Source organism: Quercus lobata, chromosome 8 (assembly GCF_001633185.2).
Source record: "Quercus lobata isolate SW786 chromosome 8, ValleyOak3.0 Primary Assembly, whole genome shotgun sequence".
Lineage (NCBI taxonomy): Eukaryota > Viridiplantae > Streptophyta > Magnoliopsida > Fagales > Fagaceae > Quercus > Quercus lobata.
Genome location: NC_044911.1, coordinates 43830042 through 43849007, shown reverse-complemented (window position 1 = coordinate 43849007; position 18966 = coordinate 43830042). Strand labels below are relative to the sequence as shown.

General features: G+C 34.0%; 1 protein-coding gene across 3 annotated transcripts; it reads left to right on the top strand.

The window, feature by feature from the left end:
- Positions 1–2927: 2927 nt before the first annotated feature.
- On the top strand, positions 2928–11501 carry LOC115955832 (probable galacturonosyltransferase 15). Of its 3 annotated transcripts, none has more exons than XM_031074196.1 (7): positions 2928–3019; positions 3111–3499; positions 4307–4350; positions 6776–6928; positions 9580–10161; positions 10270–10572; positions 10904–11501. In XM_031074196.1, exons 2-7 carry the CDS (start codon positions 3271–3273, stop codon positions 11186–11188), a joined length of 1596 nt encoding a protein of 531 aa, XP_030930056.1. In that variant the 5' UTR covers positions 2928–3019; positions 3111–3270; the 3' UTR covers positions 11189–11501. The 3 variants fall into 3 exon arrangements, with proteins under 3 accessions (XP_030930056.1, XP_030930054.1, XP_030930055.1); XM_031074194.1 differs by having other exon boundaries at positions 6773–6928; XM_031074195.1 differs by lacking the exon at positions 2928–3019 and having other exon boundaries at positions 3026–3499; positions 6773–6928.
- The last annotated feature ends 7465 nt before the right edge of the window (positions 11502–18966 follow it).

Below are 18966 nucleotides of genomic sequence, written 5' to 3'. Positions count from 1 at the left end.
GATTTTTATGTAAAAGTTATATAATATAAAAATTAATTTTATTTAGATATATATAATTTTAATTGAGATTTAGGATATAATAAACCTAATTATTTTATTCATTTTTAGTACATTTAATTTATATATATATATATATATGTATGTATATGTATATGTATGTATATATAAATTATAGGGAGTTATGGCCCTTGTCCTTAACTATGATTCGCCACCATTGGTCCCATACTTCGATAATTGATATCTCTTATCATGAAGGTAGAGCTAATATCTCATGCGCCTGACGCATGAGAGATTTTTCCTATGAAGATAATGCCTTGCAATATGACTATCAGTAATGCTTACATTACTTTCCCTTTTTTAATTGGATAAACTATTTCTATCACTTCCATTTCTCTTGTCCTTACATATTTGCATTATCACTACTGCTAAAAAATGGAGTCAATAGACTAAAAATTCTAAAGAGATACAATATGTTTTGTCCTCATTCATTGTAAGATAGCAAGTTCTCTCTCACCAAAAAACGCCTAGTTTTTTTTCAATATTTTGAGATTATTTTTAAATTCGGTTCTTTTCACAGATTAGTAAAATTTTGTTTTTTTTCTTCAATATTTTTGTTGGTGGGTAAAATTTCGTAAAAGAAATGGAGTCTTAACGAGGGTTTCAACATGGACCAAACTAAAACAATGACAAATACTTACAAGTTACAACCCAACAAACAACTTATTGAGAAAGATAAACCTTAGTTAGATCTTGACAAACTCGTGGTTGAAAAGGGAGATTTGATGATTAACTTAGTAGACTAGTGAAATAAAATAGAAGTAAACTTCTTGTTGTTTGGTCTTGTATTGTTTTTGTTTGGTTTATGCTTGTTGCTATTTGTGCTAATATTTATTGTTGTTATTTAAGCTTCTTCTTTTTTATTTTTTATTTTTTATAAAAGGGACTGAGGATTATGTTGGGGGGGGGGGGGGAATTAATTCTGGAGTAATCCAAAACATTTTTACAATAAATCTTATACAAAAGTTGTTATTGATAGGCAAAATAATAATTTAAGTATTGGGCCCAAATTAGAATCAATAACAGTTTACTACATTGGATTTGTTGTGAAATTATTGTTAAAATGTTGTCAATGCATTACTCATATTTTTTAACCCAAATTTTTGTAATTCTCAAGTCAGGGTATTCAACATTTTTATTAGGGTACTCACAATAGGTTAGTTTAGCATATAATATTTTTTTGGCAAGTATATATGTTAGTGTCATATTTTCTATGTATTGACTTATCCTCTGACAAAACGTATTTTACTTGTAATTGTGTAGATTTAAGTTGGGTTTAATATATCAACAAGTGTGTGAAGTTTACTTTACAAGTGATATCATCAAAAACATGAAGATTGATCCAAGAAACAAGTGAAGAAAAGCTAAAACAGTGAAGCTTGACATTGGTCTCGACACTAGCATCTATTGAGAATTAATGGTGAATCTCGACACAAGCTCGACACCTCCTGATCTATCAAGTTGACGGATTTCAAAATATAGCCAGTAATGTTTTATTCTAAGAGGCTATTTGTTTATGGGTTTGTATAATCTTTATAGGACTAGGAAAGTCCAATTTTGTGTAAACCTAATTGGAATAGGAGAGCCTATTTAAAATAATGAGGTGGAAAAAGAAAATTCTAACCATAGAAAGTTTCATAAGATTTTCTTTTTGAAACCCTAGCTTCCTCCTACAGAAGAAAGAGATATTATTGTGTTTCTTGTACGTCTTTGGGTTCTATAACCAAGCAAAGTCTTTGGCACCAACATTGAAGATTTTATTGGTGTTTCTATGTGAAACTGTTGCAAATCAACTACAAAAATTAAAGGGTTGGTATGGAGTTAGTCACATACTGAAATCCGTGCAAAAGAGTTAGTCACAGATTGGAGATTTGTGCAAAAAGGGAAGAAGTCTTTATAAGATAAAGTCCAATTGGGGATTGGAACAAAGGTTCAACTATAGGTTGATATTTTTGATTAGTAGATTATTGGAAGTGGTGACCTGAAATTTACCTAGTGAGATTTTTGCCTTGCAAGAGGTTTTCCCTATTCGTCAACAAATCACCGTGTCAATTTAATTTTCGCTGCAACTTAGTTTATTTGGTGATTTATTGGTGCCTCCACAATTTGCATATAATTTTACCTAATTAATCAACTTGGGTAATTGAACTAATTAACCGGGGTCAATTTATATACATATTTTTGCAAGTAAGGGTGATTCAAGCGATTCAAGACATAGTTAACTCTTGAATAACCCCTTACCCACCCCCCCCCCACTCCCCCTCCTCCCCCATTTTAATTAATTATTTTTGAAGAGGCATTTTAATTAATTTATTTGTTTAGTTTTTTAGTTTAATAATAAAAAAATACTTAAAAATATCATCATGTTTGTGAATTTTCTTTCAAAGTCTAAAAAATATTTTGTCAAGATACAAGTAATAATAATACTACTGACATAACAAATTGCACACTTTATATATATATATATATATATAATTTTGAAACGATAATTATAATTATAATTAGTGTTAAATAACCTGTATTATGTATCAATCGCCTGTTTTCAGATTGGTCAACTTTGTTTATGCTAATCTATTCTAGACTTTTATGGTAGCAAGTAAACAAAGCTAACTGGGTACTAGGAAGCGAGAGGAAGGGAGCTGAATACGGAAGTCTCAAAACAACTGTTGGCATGTCATTCGGCAATGTGTCGGTGAACCAAGTCCTGATACCGAATGGCAAAATCCGTAATTCCAAAGAAAAACCAAGGGCAAATCACATTGCGCTGCGCTACTTTTCTTTCCCGCGGCTTTGAACGCGGCTTCAGTTTTGGCTTTTCACTCTCTCTCTCTCCCCAATTTAATTACATTTAAATATTACAATTTATTTTAATTATTATATATACATATCGTTTTCCACAATATCTGGGCAGCAAAGCACAATAGCGTGTGTGATGTGATCTCATCGAGTCTCCCAAATTGAGGTAAATGCTTTTCCATTACCATTTTCACACTCTCCTCCTCGCATTTCAAATCTCAAGCCTCTTTTGCTTTCTACATATTTTCTCCTTCCAGATCTCGCACTCATAAATGAGCACAAACACGAGGCACCGAAAGTGAAAAATTTGGAAGCTGGAACAGGTTTTTTTGGGGGGAATTAAAAATCTCTCATATTCATGGAATTAGAGGAGATCTTATCATTGTTGTTAAGGGGAGCGAAGGAAGGTTCTAGAAGATGAAGTTTTACATATCGACGAAGGGGATTAAGCGACTGACTATATCGAGCCCCGACGCCGGGAAGGGATTGCCGGAGACGGCGAAGGCGACGACGGCGTTGAGCCGTCGGATTCCGAGCCGGACTTTGCTTCCGGTGGTGCTGGTGCTCGGGATCGTGCTGCCGTTTCTCTTCGTTAGGATTGCGTTTTTGGTTCTCGAATCCACCACTGCTTGCTATTCTCCTCTCGGTAAATTCTAATTTCCCTTTTCTTAATTTTTAGATTTTTTTATTTATTTATTTTCTGAAAAGGAGTATGTGTGCAATTTTCTAAATAAATAAATTAGAAGGACTTTCAATCTGCTTTTCTTTTTTGGAAGACTAGACTTTGAAATTTGACTATGTTACACTTTTGTTACTGGAAAATTTTCATTTTGATCCATTAGGATCATATTTACATTTGATTTTCCATTTTCATATTAATTCTAGTCATTTCTAATAGTAACATACCAACAGAATTAATATGAAAATAGCATAGGTTTTCTTTTAAAAATTTTTGGCTGAATGATTAGAAGAATAATTTAATCTTAAATTTTTTATTAAAAATGATTGGGAATGCATTGGAGTTGATTGGATTAGTTAATTAAACTGTACTGTGTGTAATTGTACATTCGGTACAAAACGTTTCTTCCCCGTAGCCTTGGGTAACATGGATTTTGGCAGAAGGTACAAGTGCTCAGAGCATGACGCATATCTACTTCAGAATATTGTGAGTTTTGTCTTATGGTACAAGCACTTCCAAACGAGTTTTGTATTAAGGCTTTGATTTTTTTTTTTTTTTTTTTCACTTACCAAAAATAGGTTTTAATTCATATATATATTTCCTTCAAAAAGTAAAAAAAGTTATACATATATATATATATATATATATATATTTGTTTGGGGACCCCGAGCGTAAATGGTTTCACGGGTGTGCTATGTTTCCGACGTACATTCTTTTGTATTTTTGGATTATTCTCGTCTCAGACAAAATTAATTAATTAATTTATTTTTCCAGATTGTATAGGGTGGAGATTTTTCAGTGGGGCTGACACGTCTCTGGTAAGTTTTTCAGACCTAATGACGAAAATACCCTTCATTGATTATTTTTGGAATATGTTTCTTGATTTTAATTTTACATTCTAAAAGATACCAAAAAAAAAAGAAAGGGTGTACTATGCTTCAGTGATGATGGATATACACTGCGGTTGAAATGCAACAATGTTAGGATACATAAAATGACATAATTTATGCCGCAAGTCATTCATGTGGTAAGTGGTAGAGGTGTGTTTGCATATAAATCTATCATCACATCTCTACCGCTAAAAACTCGCCACTTTAGCAAGTTGTGGCATAACTTATGTTATCATATGTATCCTTAACATTACTCCAACTAAATGGAAACTTCTATTGTCCTTGTCATTGTCTTAGGGTAAATCCACTGGAACCTTTTGTATCCATGCATGGTTGCATTTTGAGTTTTTGATGAGGTTATTTTCATTAATTCATGTTGTTTGGAAAATAATAATAACTGTGTTAAAAGTATTATTGTACCTTATTAAAATTAAGGTAAGCTGACTGTAAATATTTTAAACTAAAACAAACAGACAGTAATTATTTTTTGTAAGGGCTTGATCTTATTGAACTTGTCACATTCACAACTGTTAGGTTTGAGTCATAACTCATGGGGGACACCTTTTTTTATATTTTTTTATGTTTCTACATATGCAGCCAATTTTTCATCAGTTTGATTTTTGACTCCTCCGTCTTTGCTTGATTGTTTTCATCCCAATTTCTTTGAATTCCCTACTATGTTTCCTACATTTTATGCTCTTTTATTTTCATATGCGTGTTCTATATTCTCAATTAAGTATGACATAGAGTGAAAGACAGAAAGCAAAGCTGGTCTTGTCCAAATCATCCTACTGACGTTAATTGATAAATTATTTGCTTGAGTTGTCAGCAACTTTTTGAGGCCGTTTGATACTTGTATTTAAACAACAGTTTTCAATTTTTTTAAAAATACGTGTGAATAAAAAAATGTGTGAAAATATATATGATATTGTTTAAAAATTGAAAATTTGTGTTTAAAATAATGTACCAAACAACCTCTTATTTTTTCTTAAACATTTGTGGTAGTATGTCTATATTAGTAATAGCAAACAGTATGATGATTTTTGTTATCCAACTTTGGTAGTTCAAAAAGAAAATGTTTAGCATTCGTTTAGTATTTTCATATTTTTGAGAGTTTATTTGCATAGTATTTATTAAAAAAATATAATTTTCATGTTAAATATGTTTTAAAAAAAACTAAAATTTGGTTTATTTTGCAAAAAAAAAAAAGTTTAGACAAAGAGCAAAAAGCTAAATTTTTTTCAACGACTCCTGAACGAACACTTAATTTGCGTCCCAAATTTCTAACAAAATCATACATTTTATGAAAAAAAAAAAGTTAGAAAATAATTTTATTATGAAATCACTTAGGATGACATTAGCATAACTTTTTCTTTTTACTAACCCCCACCTTCTCTCTCTCTCTCATAATCCAATATCAAATAACTTAATATGCGAAATTGCAAATTTTCAAGCCTAGTTGATTGACATTTCTTTCTGTAATGATAGTTAAACTAGAATTTTCATTAGGAAGAATGATTTGTTTGTAGTGTGAGCAAACAATAGTAGTGCGCAATTTGATGAAAACAGGGGCCCACTAAGCATCCAAGTGATCACAATCGAAATATACCAAACATTTCTTAAGATATTTATGGGGTGTTTGGTACATGCACTTAAAAATATGTGTTTTTTTATTTGAAAATATGTGTGAAAATACGTGTGAGTAAAAGTGTAAAAATACGTGTAATATTATTTAAAAACTGAATATTGTTGTTTGAAATTGTGTAAAAAATGTATTTTAATAAAAATAATAGTCAATATTAGGTATTTTAGAATGACAAATGGCATTTTTCGTTAAAACCATTAAAAGCTCAATGGCATTATGGTCTTAGGCAATAGCGAATATAGCCCGTGGATGCACTCATTTTGAGGAACCACGGATGTAGCATTTCCACCAGTTGCTTTCTTTCTAGGACACGTGGCCAGTTGTACCGCAATCATGATATTCTCGTCAAGTCGTCCACTTGATTCTCTTTTTAGTTTTATCTTTATCTTTCTTTTGACAACAATAAAAAGTAGAAACAAACGAAATGCAATAATTGATGTAATGCAGAACTGCTAGATCCACGACTATCAAACGTTGTTATCGAAAATGTCCACGAGAGTTGCATAAATTTTCATGGAATCATCCAAAAAAAATATAACTGGCATTCTAGCTTTTCTCCATCTTCATGTAATATGGACCACGTCACCACACGTCAACACGGTTTTATAGATTGCACTATTTTTGTAGATTGTTTCAAAAGGGAGTAATGATGATGATTATTGATGGTGTTGTGTTTCTTACCGTGGTCATGCATGTACAATAAAGAAGCTTAGAGAGGAGCTAAGTAGAGCACTAGTTGAGGCTAACAAGGAAGGTAACAACATTAATGAGGAACGAATAGGGTCGTTCAATGAGCTAGTAAAGGAGATGACGTTAAAAAGACAAGATGTCAAGGCATTCGCTTTCAAAACCAAGGCTATGGTACTTATATTTCTACTTTTGTCTTTTATTTCTTCCTATTTGGTTTCTGTTATCTTTTGAGTCATTGTTGGGATTTATAGCATGCATAGGGTGACATCTTATCTACTATTATAGTTAGTTGGCTTTACTGTATTTGGGTCTGGGTCTAATCTCTATGCATGATCTTAATGGAGTATGATTTTTATAGTAACTATATTCTTTTGAACGAACAATATAATAAGTAGTTTTCAATATTATACTTGGTGAATTGTCCTTGTCTTGAATAATGAGTCTGTGGGAGGTAGAATGGGTACCAAACCAAACCCTAAACACTAGCCATAATTGTTTGCACAGTTATCCAAAAGCATCCAGTTATATTAACTGCAGAAACTTACAATAAGGCACGTTAAAATTGACAATAAATTGGCAAGTTGTTAAAAGTGGATAATAAAGTAGTGTTAGTGGTGTCTACCAACCCAACATATGTTGTGTTTGTAGTATTACTTAATATATATATACAAATGTTGACGTGAAAGAAGTTGTGAAAAACATTGTGTTAGCTTTAAACATAAGAGCTAAAAGAAGATAGATAACGGAGTTTATGGAAAAGCGTAGAATTTGTTCACATTACACATGTGAAATGCATGTGATGAGTGATAGGTTGAAAATTGGCAACTCTACAACAATAGGCCGTCTAAGAGAGTTTAATTTCATTGGTTTACTAATCTTAGCATTGGTACATAAACAAAGTAAATACATAAGCCAAACAAGTGGATGGCATGAAAGGAAAAGCACTTTTCTTTGATGGCATGAAATTCTTTAGCTATCATTACTATGTCATTTCTTTTTTTTTTAATGTTATATAGCTATTTATGATGAAGTGTAGTAGTTACAGTACATCTTTTGCAGGAGTTTTATGAGTTTTTTTGTTAGGGCTGTTGGGACCACTAGGTATGATCTTTGAAAAGGTAGCAACTTTTTTTTTTTTGGGTGAAAAAAAGGGTAGCAACTTGGCTGAATCAATCATGGTCTAGATTTTATACAGGTTCTGCAAGCTGCAACTTTAAAAATGGAATAAGAAAAAGGAACTTTTGTTTAGGGTTTGAATCTGAGTTGAAATGAGTATCGGTTCACAAACAAATCATTGTCAATTCCTTCTTAATAAATTTATCTGAAGTAAGAAAATAGTTTTTAACATTTAGTCCTTGTAAGTATATGGTTAAATTCTTAAATTGGCTCCTAGCTTCATTTAATTAATAAAAGTGACCTAATATTGGTTGACCTCTATCATTTTTAATGTTTGGAAATTTAGGTTTGAATCATGGATTTCAAATTCTCCGTAAATGAAGTAGATTTAAGTAAATGATCCGTGCTTCACTTAGTTTTTGAGACAAACATATAAATTAAGATGCCTTGTCAATTCTTACCCTTCTTTTTGTATTCAGCATCTTTTTTTTCTTTTTTTTTTTTCTTTTTTTATTTATAATCTTTTTCTTTTCCCAAAAAAACTTTAGATTTCTCAATGGGCTTTAGCTGTTATTTTTCATGGATCATATTCTTTGATATACCTTACTTTTTTTTTTTCAAATTGCTGGTCGAAGCTTGCTATGCATCCTCGAAGAATTTATAGTGAATATAGTCTTCTGAAAAGCTTTAGTTTGACCTGCATGTAGCCTCCTCATAGGCAGCTTCTATGATGTGATGTGCTGCACAAATGGGGCAATAAGTATAAAGCATTTATATGATATGATTCTATTTTTAGCCCGATAGTTTATTGGCCTTTTGGGTTTGTGGGACCTGAAATAGAAGGAAGAAATGTATGACTTTTCACTCATCTCTTGACCTCCATTAGATGGGCAAGTGGCACCCGTTCTTCCCTTCTGCTCCCCAAAAGCCAACTAATCGGTTTTTTCAGACTTGTGTTTCCTATATTGCACGGATGCTTCTAGAAAAGAGTCATATTTGTATTAGATACAATACTTCTCGGATGCTTTCCAATGCAATTTGATAAATCATCTAAAGTTTGTAAACTTATGCATCAAATACACCTTAAGCTCTTAGATATGTTCCTCTTTAGTGTACAATGGGCATATAACTGTAAATAATAAATAGGAAGGCATAACAAAATGTATAACTATGAAATATCTGCCATTTTATGCTACTTTTTAATATTTTTTCTGTATCAACCTATCCACATTTCGTTGTACCCATATCCTTTTCTTCTGTCCATGCTTCCTTTGATGCTACTCATTTGTAAAAACTACTTGGTTTGAATTGTGTGTGACTGCGCAAGTGAATGTAGACATGTAGGTGGGTATTGTGTCTATGCGTGTGTATGCATGTTGGGTTGGCTGTTATTGTTTTGATCATCTAAGTATAGGAAGGAAGAGCACGGGGGCAGCTTGGTTACCTGATTGTTATGTGGATTATTTATGTTCCTATGAGAATTAACTGTATGAGAAAAGTAATAGCATGAATATAATTGATTGATGTAGATCATTTTGCATTACTACTTTGTATAAAAATGAATTAGCAAAACTGTCATGGGATTATCATTTCATAGAGAAATAGGCCAGTTTGATGCTTAATTCTGCATTTTAAGCAAAACAATTATATTACAAAGTGTCAATCCTTTCAAAGTCTAAGAGGAAATTTATTTTCAAAATATCCAGCTACAACAGATGGAGCACAAGGTACAGTCAGCCAGACAGCGTGAGTCTATTTACTGGCATTTAGCTTCACATGGTGTCCCTAAGAGCTTACATTGTCTTTGCCTCAAACTGGCTGAAGAGTATGCTGTAAATGCCATGGCTCGATCTCGTTTACCCCCACCAGAATATGTTTCTCGCCTTGCTGACTCCTCATTTCTTCACCTTGTCCTCCTAACTGATAATGTCCTTGCTGCCTCTGTTGTTGTCTCTTCTACGATCCAAAACTCAGCCAACCCCAAAAAATTAGTGTTCCACATAGTTACTGACAAAAAAACGTACACCCCAATGCATGCTTGGTTTGCAACCAATCCAGTTAAATCTGCTGTGGTGGAAGTTAAGGGATTGCACCAATATGACTGGTCTCAGGAAGCAAATGTTGAAGTTAAAGAGATGTTAGAGATTCATCGCATAATTTGGAAGCAATACTACAATAATTTGAAAAAAGAAGATTTTGAGTATGACAGAGCACATACAAGATATCTCGAGCCTTTAAGCCCCAGCTCCCTCTCCCTCCTTAATCATCTCCGAGTCTATATCCCTGAGGTAATTATCCAAAATTTTCACAGCATCTTCTCTAGTTGAATGATAAATATCGAATATGAATACTTTATGATTTATTGATTTATCATCTCATTTTCATGGACCACACAGCTGTTTCCAGATCTCAACAAGATAGTGTTCTTGGATGATGATATTGTAGTACAACATGACATATCATCTTTGTGGGAATTAGATCTCAACGGGAAAGTTGTTGGTGCAGTTTTTAATTCATGGTGTGGAGGTGACTGTTGCCCGGGAAGAAAATACAGCGACTACTTGAACTTTTCGCATCCATATATATCGTCCCACTTTGACCATGATCGTTGTGCATGGCTGTATGGCATGAATGTCTTTGATATAGAAGCTTGGAGGAGAACCAATATGACTGCAACTTACCATCAATGGTTAAAACTTGTAAGCATATTCCCTTATACTTGTTAATCTCAAGATGGGTGTAGAATAATGATCTTTTGTGAAATGTCATTTTCAAAGAGGTGGTGTTTAATACTTGTTTCAATCCTTATGCCCATGGGTGATTGACCAAATGTGATTGGTCTCATACGGAGGAAGAGGAAAAATGTTTTCTTATTGTTGAACATGAGTGAATTGAAAAATGATCTCTCTGGTTCACAAATATTATTCTAGATTTCCTGCATTCATGATTAATTACGTTTATTTTGGTCCTCTTAATGAAAAGTTATATCATCCTAGTTTGTGGCCATAATATTGTTACCTTATTTTGCAGAACCTGGAATCCGGGTTGGCATTATGGTCTCCAGGAGTTCTTCCACCTTCCTTGCTAGCTTTCAAGGGTCATGTACATCCTATTGATCCATCTTGGCATGTGGCTGGATTAGGTTATCAATACCCGGAAGTTTATCAAGAGACATTGGAAGATGCTGCTGTTATACATTTCAGTGGCCCTGCAAAGCCGTGGCTTGAAATTGGGCTTCCAGAGGTACGGAGATTATGGAATAAGCATGTAAATTTTTCAAACAAGTTCATTAGGAAATGTAGAATCATGGGGTAAAGAGGGCGAAGTTCTCTTGCACATATTTTAATTTTGGGAAAATACCAGAGGCACAGTATGGGACCAGAGGGAAGAAGGTTTTGCCTTCAGTCTCTGCTCACGCTCAGCTCTATATAGCACTGTATTAGTTACTTTTTGTCCATAATAGAAAATAGCCACAGGCTCCACGCAATATACCTGTAGCGCCAGGATCTTTAAACCTTCAAGAGATATAAGGAACGTGTAGCTGTCTAACAATATTGTAAATTACTTTTAGTCAGGTAATTTGAACCTGTTAGTGATCTTTAATGGTGAAACCGGTTTATTATGGTTAGTTTTCTATTTAAGCATAAATGGGTGTAGCGGATATTGGTTTACCATTTGATAGTTTTGTTGACATAACTGATGGGTTTTATCCATCATTTTCCAAAGTAATTAATGTTGAAAAAATAATCAAGAACCAAAATTAAATAGCAGGAAAAATGAAGTTTTTGTTTATTATGAAGAGAGGAATTACAAGGCTAGAGTGAAATCTCTTAGAATGATTGGGAATGACTCACAAATGAGAGGAACGTACTCTGGAATTTAGAAACTCTACTGTGATATCATCAAATGTCTGGATCAAATTAGATTGGACTGTATGAGTGTACTGTGTAGACCTATGTTGAGCCATACATTGGATCTGTATTAAATCAATTCAGGCTATATAAGCAATTTGAATCTCAACTGTAAGTGTAACTTGATCACTCTGTGGGTATAGCACAAATGTGACTAGTATTCTCTCGGACCATGACAAATGATAACTTGATAATACTGTGATATCCACTCCCTCATATGGCAATGTGCTATGTTTGGTATCAAGGTAGTGCACTGTTAGTGCAATATTTTATTTGGAAAAAAACTGTATGATTCCAAATTTAACCGTCGTATGAGTAAAATGGGTTTCAGCTTTCAGCCTTTAATGGTAAGCATGCTACACAGTACACCGCATCAGTTGTTCAAATAAGAAATACTTTATTAATGAACTAAATCAACTTGGAATACATAATCCAGCTGAGTTGGTAGATTTTCTATCCATATATCAAGATCTGCAAATTGAACTACTCTTCTAGCAGGGAAATGAGAATCAGTTGTCTCTTGATTAGAAGTAAAATGACCAGAATTGTTTAGTAAGTGCAATTATTCTAGTCATTGGCTGTAAATACTGAGTTGTAACTAGCTAGTCTTTAGGTTGAACCAACTGTTACTACCGGTAGGGTGAGCGTTAAAGAATTGCACTTGGAACCCCTAGTGAGATTGGGGCTCTAGAATGGGCAAGATTAGACTGCGTGTGAGACTTGAGACCATCACGCCAATCATTGTATATAGTATGCGAGTTTGCATTGTTGCCTACAAAAGTAATCGATTCCTTCAGATTATGTCAAATTGTCAACGCAATTCAATTTCAAAAAAAGTAGAGCTCTAAATTAAAAGTATAGGAGCGAAAGTTAAACTTGCTGGAGTGAATAATTAAAGCAAGCAAATAGTTCATGCGACAGTTGATTGAGTGAGATGGCCCAAAACCTGATTCAGAATTTTGCTAGAAAAATTGATTTCTGCCTAACCTAAATTCACCAGTATGAGATTTCATAAGAACATTTTATTTTAGGGGAAAAAAAAAAACCCAAATGTGTGGAAACATCCAATACGGCATAGATAACAACACTATGGGACCTCCTAATTGAACATAGACCTAAAAAACCTACCGAATATTTCACACCCTATCTTTTTCATTTGTCCCGAGTCCTTTTAGTGCCACATAAAGTGGCACAGAAAAAGCCACAACTCGCCCATGTGGCAAGTTATGGTTGGTGAATGGGTGGTGGTGGGACACCCCTCCACCAACCACAGCTCGCCACATGGGCAAGTTATGGCCTTTTTTGTACCACTTTATGTGGCACAAGACTTTTCCCATTTGTCCCTATCTCATGTTTATTAATGCTTGAATCTGATTGGTTGATTCGTATTCATATCACACACATGCATTTAAGGAATTATCCCTATATTAATTTATGGGAAAAGTTAAATGAACTATTTTAAAAAAGTTTGTTACTAGAAAGAAAAAAAAAAATTTAATAGTTTTTTCAATTTCCAGTAAAAGTGATATAAAAATTTTCCTTAAACCATTACTCTAAGGGCACCTATTAACATGATCCTTAATTTATTAGTTCAAACAAATTAATTAAAAGTTTAAAATTTAATTGAAAGATATAATCTTATTAGTTAATTTTAATTACGGTAGACCATATATAGACATGCAAGATGCAACCACTAGATCATTTCATATGGATAATGCGTTATTTTTTAATTTATTTTAAGATAATTATATTTATCCTCTCGATAATGTATATATCTTGATTAATTAATTAGGATTTTAATAGTGGAAGATCACAATCAAAGAAAAGAGTTCAATCTTACTTAAGAGTCAATCTCTTAAGAAACTAATAGTTCTTTCTAGAGCTCTTTCTGTCTGGTGTTAGTCACGTAATTCGGCTAGATGGGCTTACATCTACCGAAAAAGCTTTTAACAGCCACATATTTATTATATGCTTAATTGTATATATGTTAAAAATATATATATATATTGATTATTGGACCTCTTGAACCCAATATCACGTATTTTAATTCTTAAACATTAATGAATCGCGTCAATAAATATAGAAGCATATGACGTATGACCTATTTATTGATGTGGCTTAATGCAGTTGTCTTACTGACCATGGAACACTTGTGCAAACTTATTCCGAACTTAGAAGTAACTTTATTTTTTTTTTTTTTGAGAAAAAGGTAAGCGAAATTTTATTAAAGAAAAACAAACGAACTACAACGCAAAAACAAAAACTAACTCAAGGAAGATCCGACTGGAAAACACCATCCACGTCATCGGGTAATTCTTCTACCCAAACCTCAAAATCTGCAAATAGAACTGCTTTTTTAGCTAAGCTATGAGCTAATCTATTCCCCTCCCGCCTAATATGTTGAAACTCACAGCTTCTTAAGACAGCTCCCAGACGCTTTGTCTCATCCACAATGTGACCAAATAATAGAGGACAAAGACCCCTTCAACGCAAGGCCTGAATAATTGCCAGGCAATCACCTTCAACAATGACACTAAATAAACTCATTTCCCCGGCGAAGACCATAGCCCTTCGCGCCGCTAGAGCTTCAGCCATCTCTACTGACTGCACCTGACCCAGATTCTGTCTAAGAGCCGCGATAACTTGACCATAATTATCCCGACAAACCACTCTGATACCAACCAGTCCTGAATCCTCACAAAACGCAGCATCAAAATTAACTTTGAAGCAGTCCACTGGCGAAGGAGACCAGCGCACCCTGTGCTGAGGAATAGGCGCGCCACACTCCTGAGAATTCATGCTCCAAAATTCATCCACCAATCGCTGGGCATTGTCACCAAGTTCATGCAGCTTCCACGTTGACTGGTTTTCCCTTAACCGGTTGCAACACTGCCATATGCACCATGCCACAGTAGCGAACAACGCTACCTTCCTAGCTGGCCCAGCACTGAAGACTTCCTCCAATAAGTCACAGAACGTCCGACATTTCTTCTGCACCAGTGAGCGAAACTCCAGGAGCGACATCCACACCGACCTCGCCTGATCGCACAACCATAAACAATGAATTATCGACTCCGTGTGATCTCCACAGCCATCACACTCTCCTCCAACAGGGATGTGCCGAGCCTGTAAATTCTGTTTTGTGGGCAAAGCATCCTTCGCAGCACGCCAAATAAAGTGTCGAATCTTCGGAGGCACCTTCATCTTCCAAATTTTCTTCCAAACCAACCCGTTACTACCTAGAACTGATGAACTTGGCTGAAGATTTGATTCGGTTGAAACCAACAAGCGGTAAGCACTCCGTACACTATAATCCCCATCATTCGTCAACGGCCAAACTAAAGTATCCTTTGCCTCAGCTTCACACACCTGTATCCTTCGCACCAAATCTGCCTCCCATGGAATCAAACAATTCTCAAGACGACCCAGGTCCCAAACTCGAGTATCCGGATAGAACAGATCACACACCCGATGCACTGATAAATCAACTCTTGGGGAGATGATCTTGCTGTGATTAAGGTCAGGCAGCCACCTATGTCGCCACACATCAATTAGCTTCCCATCACCAACCCTCCAAATAGCCCCTTTATCAATGACTACTCGTGCTTGTAGAATACTCTGCCATGCATATGAACATTTTGGATGAACAGCCGCCTCAAGAATATTACCCTGCGGAAAATACTTGGCACTAAAAACTTTAAAAAGAAGGGAGTCTCGATTATGGATAAAACGCCACACCTATTTAGCTAGCAATTCGTTATTGAATTTTTGGAAATCCCAAAAACCCATGCCACCAATTGATTTTGAAGAAACAAGAGAGCTCCATTTGACCCAGTGAATTTTCTTCCCACCACCATTACCCCACCAAAATTGACGGACCATTGCTTCTATATCCTTACAAAGACTTACCGGAAGTTTGAACACAGTCATTGAATAAACCGGGATAGATTGAACCACAGCCTTGATCATAATCTCTCGACCGGCTTGAGACAGCAACTTTTCCTTCCACCCTTGCATCCTACCCCAGATTCTTTCTTTGATTTGAGTGAAACACATCATCCTATTCCTTCCAACCAGCGAAGGTAAACCCAAATACTTCTCATACTGTCTAATGGCAGGGACATCGAGGGCCACTTTTATAGCTTCTTGAGTTGCTTCATCTGTATTTCTGCTAAAACAAAGAGTGGTCTTCTCCTTATTTATCACCTGACCAGACGCTGCCTCATAACACGCTAGAAGGTCTTGAATTTTATTGCACTCATCTAGTGTAGACCTGTAAAAAATTAAGCAATCATCTGCAAAGAAGAGGTGTGTTAGTTTTGGTCCCGCTCTACACAGTGAAAACCCTTGGATTTCACCATTCATTGCTGCCCCACGTAAGAGTGCATTCAAATCTTCAGCACAAAAGAGAAATAAATAAGGGGACAGAGGATCTCCTTGTCTTAATCCTCGAGATGGGACAATCTTACCCTTCGGTTCCCCATTCACTAGGATAGAATAAGAGACAGTGGTGATACACTCCATAATCAAGCCTACCCATGCAGCCGAAAAACCCATCTTAAGAAGAATCTTTTCAAGAAACACCCACTCCACCCTATCATACGCCTTACTCATATCCAGTTTCATAGCCATAAAGCCTTTCTTCCCTGTACAAGTAGTCTTCATATGATGCAAAGATTCAAAGGCAATTAAAATATTATCTGTGATCAATCTTCCAGCAATAAAGGCACTCTGAGTCTCCGAAATAATAGAATTAAGAATGGGTTTAAGCCGATTGGCAATCGTCTTACTAATAATCTTATAAATAACATTGCACAAACTTATCGGTCGAAAATCAGAGATTCTTTCTGGATTAGGAACTTTGGGGATCAATGTAATAAAAGTATGGTTAATTGATTTAAGAATGGACTTTGTATTTAAGTAGAATAAAACAGCCTGAGCCACGTCCATACCAATATTAGTCCAGTAAGTCTGGTAAAAAAGAGGCGGCATTCCATCCGGACCTGGGGCTTTTAACGGAGCCATTTCCTTAATTGCCACTCCTACCTCCTCACTGGTAAAAGGCCTTTCCAAGTCTGCTCTCATCGTCCCAGTGACCACAGCTTCGACCCCCTCAAGAACCTTGTCAAGTTCCTGTGGATTTGAGGAAGTAAACAGATGAGTATAAAAATTAGTAATAATAGCTGAAAAAACCTCCTCATCCTCTTGCCAAATTCCATTCTCATCACGCAACCCTTTAATAAAATTCTTCCTCTTCCTCTGAGTAGCAGTCCCATGAAAAAACTTTGTGTTCTGATCCCCATTCTTCAGCCATTGAACCCTGGACCGCTGTTGCCACATCTTCTCCTCTTTATCATAAAGTGAATTCAATTCCTTTTTAATCTTGATAACCTCCTCATGCTCCCCAGTCCTGGCCTAAGCCTCAACTTAGAAGTAACTTAAGCATTGCTATTTGTATAATTTAATTGAGACAAAAAAATAAAATAAAATTTTAATTTTATGTTACGTTTCATGAATTCTGTTTTCTTACTTGTGTATGAGTTGCCACGACCTCCATGCCTGTGTCCCACTTAATATGCTTTGCCCCGTTCTACTGTAAAAGTGTGAATATTAGGGAGAGTTAGAATTTGGAGTTCAGAGCGATTTTGTTACTTAGCTATTGAGTTTTTTATTTTATTTTATTTATTATTATTAATTAATTTTTTTATTACTTTCATGCATCTGCAGCTAGTAAGGACAAAATTATATTGTTTAGTTTAGTGGTAATTTCAGGAATTTTGTTTAGGGGAGTCATTAAGAAATTTAAATTAAAACAAAAACTAATAAAAAGAGAACTTGAATATATTAAGTTATTGACCAAAAAAAAAAAATTTGAAGTTTTATAATTTCCTTCTACAAGTTTTCAAATTTTGAATTGTTATATGATAGTTCATTATGAGTATTTATTGCCAATGTGGGTAGCTATGACCATTTTATTTTGTTAAGTTTGTCTAACATTTTTATTTTTATGCAGTTGTTATTATCTATTAATTTGTCATTGTTTTTATAAAAATATTTTAAACTAAATGACTAAACTTAACTCATTGGCTCTATATTAATTATTGATGTAGACAATCACACTCATTCATACAAAAAATAATACACTATATGTCTATTTAACTAATTAAATGCTTGAACAATAACTAATTTTACAATTTTTCTTCTTGAATTTTTCTAAATTTATAAAAAAAATTATTATAATATAATAACAATACACAAACATGTAATAAACCCTCTTTATTTTCTAATTATTAAATTATATAAAATTATATTATATTTATACTGTACACACAAATATCCACACACATTATTATTCACACAAATAATATTATAACAAAAAGTAATAAACACAATTAATAGTAGACACACTCACACACATATAATATAAATTTATAATAAAGAGTGAAATTTATAGTTCACAAACATTTACTCATACTCTTAGAGTTGGAAATACTTATAGTAGGGGTGTATAAGATTTAAGTTAGGGTGTACAAAAATATTTTTAAGAATAAATTAAAGTATTAAACTAACAAAAAAAAATATTATAAATATATATGTGTATATATATATATATATATATTTTTTTTTTTTTTTGAAGTTAGGGGGTTCATTTGAACCCCTTGAACAAAGGGTAAAGCCGCCCTTGGTTTAGGTTTTTTAGAGAATCAAGTTGTTTGTTTTGAATAAAATTGGTTGACTAGATTTAATTAATTTTTTTAAACTTTGCTATTAGTAATTTTTGTTTTTTGACTAAATTTTTTGGGCTTGTATAATTTTTTTTTAATGATTTTAGATCTATAAATTTTTTTATGGCAAGAGGAAAATTAGGGGTGGCAATTCATGTAGGCGGGTCGGGTTCGTATCTTGTTGAGCCATGAGTACTCAACAATATGGGTTGACCCGAACCCAACCTGTTTAGTAAACGTGTCAAGAATTCTTAACCCTAACCTGACTTGTTTATTAATCAGGTCGACCTAACATGACATATTTAACTCAGTTAATTAACAAGTCATGTAAAGATCAGCACAAATGACCCGTTTAATAACCTATTGGATTGATAGGTCATATCTAACCTGAATAACCTATTATCAATTTCCATATATTTAAAATTAAAATACAATTACAATAAAAAATATAGTAATA

Coding starts and splice junctions, on each gene's coding strand:
- LOC115955832 (XM_031074194.1), top strand. CDS start 3,271: ATGAAGTTTTACATATCGACGAAGGGGATTAAGCGACTGACTATATCG. Junction 3,500..4,306: donor TGCTTGCTATTCTCCTCTCG/GTAAATTCTAAT, acceptor TTATTTTTCCAG/ATTGTATAGGGTGGAGATTT. Junction 6,929..9,579: donor CTTTCAAAACCAAGGCTATG/GTACTTATATTT, acceptor CAAAATATCCAG/CTACAACAGATGGAGCACAA.